Source organism: Leptidea sinapis, chromosome 14 (assembly GCF_905404315.1).
Source record: "Leptidea sinapis chromosome 14, ilLepSina1.1, whole genome shotgun sequence".
Classification (NCBI taxonomy): Eukaryota; Metazoa; Arthropoda; class Insecta; order Lepidoptera; family Pieridae; genus Leptidea; species Leptidea sinapis.
In genome coordinates this window covers 10,466,817-10,472,105 of record NC_066278.1, presented here as the reverse complement: position 1 = coordinate 10,472,105, position 5,289 = coordinate 10,466,817, and the positions used below count along the sequence as shown (strand labels likewise).

General features: G+C 36.4%; 1 protein-coding gene across 1 annotated transcript; it reads left to right on the top strand.

Annotated features, from left to right (window-relative positions):
• Positions 1-981: 981 nt before the first annotated feature.
• Positions 982-4,766, top strand: LOC126968039 (acidic leucine-rich nuclear phosphoprotein 32 family member B-like). The gene is made up of 3 exons (XM_050812824.1): positions 982-1,192; positions 2,579-2,762; positions 3,032-4,766. Exons 1-3 carry the CDS (start codon positions 1,091-1,093, stop codon positions 3,079-3,081), a joined length of 336 nt encoding a protein of 111 aa, XP_050668781.1. The 5' UTR covers positions 982-1,090; the 3' UTR covers positions 3,082-4,766.
• The last annotated feature ends 523 nt before the right edge of the window (positions 4,767-5,289 follow it).

Here is a 5,289-nt window from a genome sequence, read left to right as displayed (position 1 = left end):
ATTACGTAAACCTTGGCTCAAAATATATCGATCGTTCCTGGGGTCAGTACATCTTTTTCTTCCTGATCCCGGTCTTCTTTTCAAGTAACCGGTTTCTTGAAACCTAGTCCAGGTCTTCAAACATCAATTCATTAAAATTAAAAAAAAACTTTTATTTATTTACATCACAATATCTAAATAGAAACCATGCAAGAAAAAATAATTTATTCAGTTGTATTACTATTTTGTCTGTTGTCTAGGTAAACTAGACAAACATCCGGAAAACTCTTTCACTTTTTGATGTCTTGCCTGACTATTATTAAAGCTCTTAGCTCACTAACGGCCGTTTTCAAACCTATCTCTCCTTAGTTTAACTTACTAGAGGTAGACAAATCTTTCCTTTTACGCTTACTTACATTTAAATACCCTATCGACATAAAGCATTGGACTAGAACTATATTGGACATAACTAGATAAGATCTTGTCATTAAACGGTGATAGCAATGTATCCGTAACTAGAGATACGTTATCAAAAACGGCTGTAAAATAAATGCAATAGGTATCTAGATTCTAGGTCTGTGGTTCAAACTATGTATAAAGTAGGTGTATAGGTGATTTCTGTGTTCAAATATTTTGTTTTACCGCCCTATAATGCCATCATAATGTGACTTGAAGTTGTAAGCAAGGTGAAGACAAGTAACGTCACGTAGCGGTGAAATTCGGAATGACTCTTTGAATTTTAAGCTTCATTGTTTTGTGATAAATACGATTCAAATCGTCGAATCCTTTGAAAATTTCGTAGAACGTATAATTTTCAAAATATTTTCAATAATTTAATCGTAATTTACACTATTATTGAGCATTCTACTATTTGAAGTGAAGTATCAAGTATTCAAATGCTCGTCATAAATATTTTCAATGGCCGCCATTCTCGGCCAATCAGACGCGGGTTTAGCGGGAACTCGCGCCATCTTCGTTTTCAAACTTCGTCATCTCGTCGCCCGTGCCCTGCGCCCATTCACCCGATCAGTCAGTCGCGCGTCGGTTTGGAGTTGCTGCATACATAGCTTGTTTTAATTCAATTAATTTTTAATTAAAAATTAGATCAACCATGAGCTCTAATGAAAATAACAGTGAAGTGGCAGTAGACAAGGTTGGCGATGAGAAGTCAGATGCTAAAAAAGATCTTAAAGGAGCCAAACGAGCAGCAGAGGTAAGTGCACATGTCAAGCAAATGTATTAATTTATGAACTTCGCCATTTTATTGAACGTTTTGAAATAGGTTATATTTTATTTTAAGCATATTGTAACACTATTCCATGTGGTTCGAAAAAAAACATTTTGGCGCTCAAAATGGAAACTTCGTGAACCGGCACAGCTTTTGATATAGAATTTAATTGATTGTCGCCAGAAATAGATGAATAACTGTAAAATGTATAGGTGTTTAATAAAGATGTTCTTTTATTTTATATAATATCATTGCTGTGTCGATATAGTTTTGTTTACTAGTTTTCAATACAGAAGCATGACCTTGGTATAAAAAAACATGGCGCGAGAACGTACAATCTAAATTGATATTTTTTAAATGGCAGGTGTAGGAATAATTTAAAACAACTAACATCATACTATAATGAGAGTATAGTTTTTGTTCTTTCACACAAACAATTCCGGTGCATTATAGAACTGCCTAGTAGGTACCTACTAAGTAGATAAGTACAGCGTGACGCTGGTACGTAAAAAGATGGCCGGCGCGTGAATGTCACTGTGTTATTTATGCCGGTTTGTCATGTAGGTACTTATCTGTTATAAATATATCGATTCAAGTTTTAATTATATTTACTCTAGTATATTATATTATCGAGTGACAATTCTTTTCAACGAATAGATCCGAATAAATTGTTTTTGCGTTGTTGCTCTGTCTGTGTAATGTGTATGTCAAGTACTTATTATCCGGATACTAGGAAAAGTATAAACTATATAGTCAATGACCCGACCCGCCGTTCATTCTTGTGGGTGTTCGATTAATTTTTCAACGATATCATGACTTTTCTATGTGTGGGAAAAGGACCGTCCTCCATTATTACAAAAATAATAGGCAATGAGCTATCGCCATTGTTATTAAAATTTGTTTTTGTGAACGTTGGTTGAATATGTTATCATTGCAAGTGACCCACGACACTTAAAACGATATTTTTGTACATTTGGTTTTAGCTAAATTCTTGAAATTTATGTTCTACGTCAACTGTATTGCGATATACGCCTAGCCCCCAGTATCTCCTTTTTTACACACCACGCGCCTTCATTGTTACGCATAGTTATCACCTGTGCTTATCTTGCGACTTGCATTTATACCGTATTTCTAGTTATTATGTTTAAGTTTTTAAGTTAATATGAACATATTTTTGTATCTTTGAATCTCCATTAATCCTTATGTACAAATTGCCTTTCCTCATTTACGTCTGTATTTCCCGGCATATTTACGGAACATATCCACCGCCAATAAGGAGATTTAATATACCTACTAAAGTATTTGACAAATAATGAGACTCAGAAATATTTATAAACCACTCTGTGATTGATCATTCCAAAACTTCTGCAGGAAAAAGTGACAGAGGCGAAAAAGGCGCGAAAGGAAGAAAATGGTGGTGGAGAGGATGATCCACACAGTGAAGAAGAGGATTTAGAAGGTGAAGGTGAGGAAGGGGAAGATGATGAGGAAGTAGAGGGAGAGGAGGGTGATGATGATGAAGAAGATATAGAGGGAGAGGAAGATGATCTCGAAGGTACATTAATTTTGTTAATTATTGAAGAAATATTGTTTATCAAATTAAACAATCTATTATTAGGGTTATCTTTAAAGATAATAGAATTTTGTTCTATTTAAGTTGTTTGAATTTTTAATGATAACCCAAATTGACATGATTTGCAAATTCTTGAAAAAGAATACTTCTTCCTCTTACCATTATTACCCCACATATTAAATTGTGCTAAGATACCCTTCTATATACTTTCAACCTGTAGAATGTTGTTATTAACTTTTATTTTGTTACAGATGAAGAAGTAGAAGAAGAGTTATTAGAAGAAGAAGAGGAGGATGCGTAATACGTTTAGTGTCAGTTTAAGGACAATGTCACAGTGTAGTTATCAGTGCATATGTGACGCCCGGTAAAGGCCTGGTGTCGCCCCAACTGCCACAGCAAAAGCCTTTGATACATCAGTCAACAGTTGAGAACATGCGAGGCCTTCAAGCTCCCATCTGAATGGGTGCAATTTATTTAAATGACAAGAATGTAATTAAGTGTAATCCAGTGCAGAATTCAATTTTTTTTTACCATTTTTAGTTTGATACCAATGCTGTATCATGATTTATTAGTACTGGTTGAAACAAATATTTATAAGTAAGACTTAGTAGAATGCTGTTGAATTTTGACTTGATAATTATAATGTACAAATGAGTTCTTAAAAGTAAACATAAGTGAATCCACTCTGTATTTAGGTTAAACCCGTTAGCCCCAATGGCAAAATTGTGATATTTTTCTACATAGCCCATTTTCTTTCAACAGAAATATAAATATAATAATAAACCAATGGCTGTATCAATAATAGATTTTAAGCAATTAGGTCACAAAGCACTCAATAATCCATCCCATGTGTGTGTGTGTGGTGTGTGTACAAATTTAACTGATAGTGTTCTATGCTTTTATCAATAGACCTATTTTAGTATAGGTAGTGCTATTTACAATTCTATGATGATTGACACATGTAACTTCAACTATCAAAGGGGAGAGAGACTTCTTGAGCTTGGTTGGTGAAGTGTAAATGTTTATATTACACAATTTATTTGAGAGAGAAACATCACAATTTTGCCATAATGTAGCACAACGCGACGCCGCCGCGCTGCTGCTAATGACTGATAACGAGAGCGCGACGGCCGACACCGCACCGAGATAGCGTCTATACCCAAGACCGGCCTGTACTTTGTCCAATTTTTTATTAGGATAAAAGCCTCGCCGAGTTGTATTGTTTCGATGAATGGAATAAGAGATTTCTAGGTTTAACTAGAGTAGGTTGATAACAAACGTTATATTAGCGAGGGGACGCTTCGGCGTTGAGTCGAGTCGGCGTTGCCTGCGGGGGGAAGGCGCGCAGCGTCAATGTTCCCCTCCCGCGGAGCGCGTGGCCTCGTTCGATTTGCCGCGCGCGAGGCGTGGGTCCCCGCGCCCCGCGACCCGTCGGCGTCTGACGCAACCGACTCATAACCATGGCACGGCTACGTCGTCCCCACTTGGAAAATCACTCACATCGCCACATCCATTGCTCAGTCGTTGAAAGGTTGTTTAACCTTACTTGTTCAATGCAAGCAATGGGACCGTAGTTTCATCGTATTCATAACCGATACATGAAATAAATCCACACCTTGGTCTCCCGCTGAATGCCGGTCACTTGAACAATAACAGACCCGCAAATATGGTTTTATATTTTTTTATCCGACACCTGGCGTGCAGAGGGGAGACTGATGTGAGTAGCCATCCGTTTCAGCAACCTATGACGGAGTATCGTAATGAAATGAATTAAGTATATACGAAATTAATTAGAATTGATCACAATATTATAAATTAATAATTGTTAGTCCTGATGTTTTCATCTTTTTTTATGATAGACTAATGTACGGCTTTGTGAATACCTTAGTACGATTTTAATTTATTTGTGATGTTGAACACAATATGATTTTCTACGATGGACGAAATGTAAATACAACCGATTTGAAGTAAAATGATATTTTGTTTTGTGCGCTTATTTATTTGTACCTTGGCGTGTCTATTTTTAGATAGGCACTTTTAAAATCAATAGGTGATATTATTGTAGAGGTGATTGTCAGTGTTATGATAATAATTACTTTATCCTACTCCTGCTTTTTGGTCCGCATGCACTACATCCTACAAGTAGGTAAATTTTAAAGCCGTATATTCATTAGGGTACAGTCGTGAGACATGACGCGGGAAATTTACGTCCGACGTCTATGTCGTCCGACATTTCGTTACCTAACAAGTTATGGTCGATATGTCGACCAAGAAGTTAGTGTTGCTATGTGCGACTTCCCTACCTATTATTCACCAAAGCTTTCCAACGACGTTTTATATACAGGGTGTCCCGTAATCAGTGGACCAACGGGATACCCGTGATAGGGGTGGTCATCATCTCTCGAAAACACCAAATTTTACTGTTCTAGGGCCAGTAGTTCAAAAGATATGATTTTTTAAGCATTATTTTGAAAATTCTACCCTTATCAACACAAAAGTTGAAAAAAAA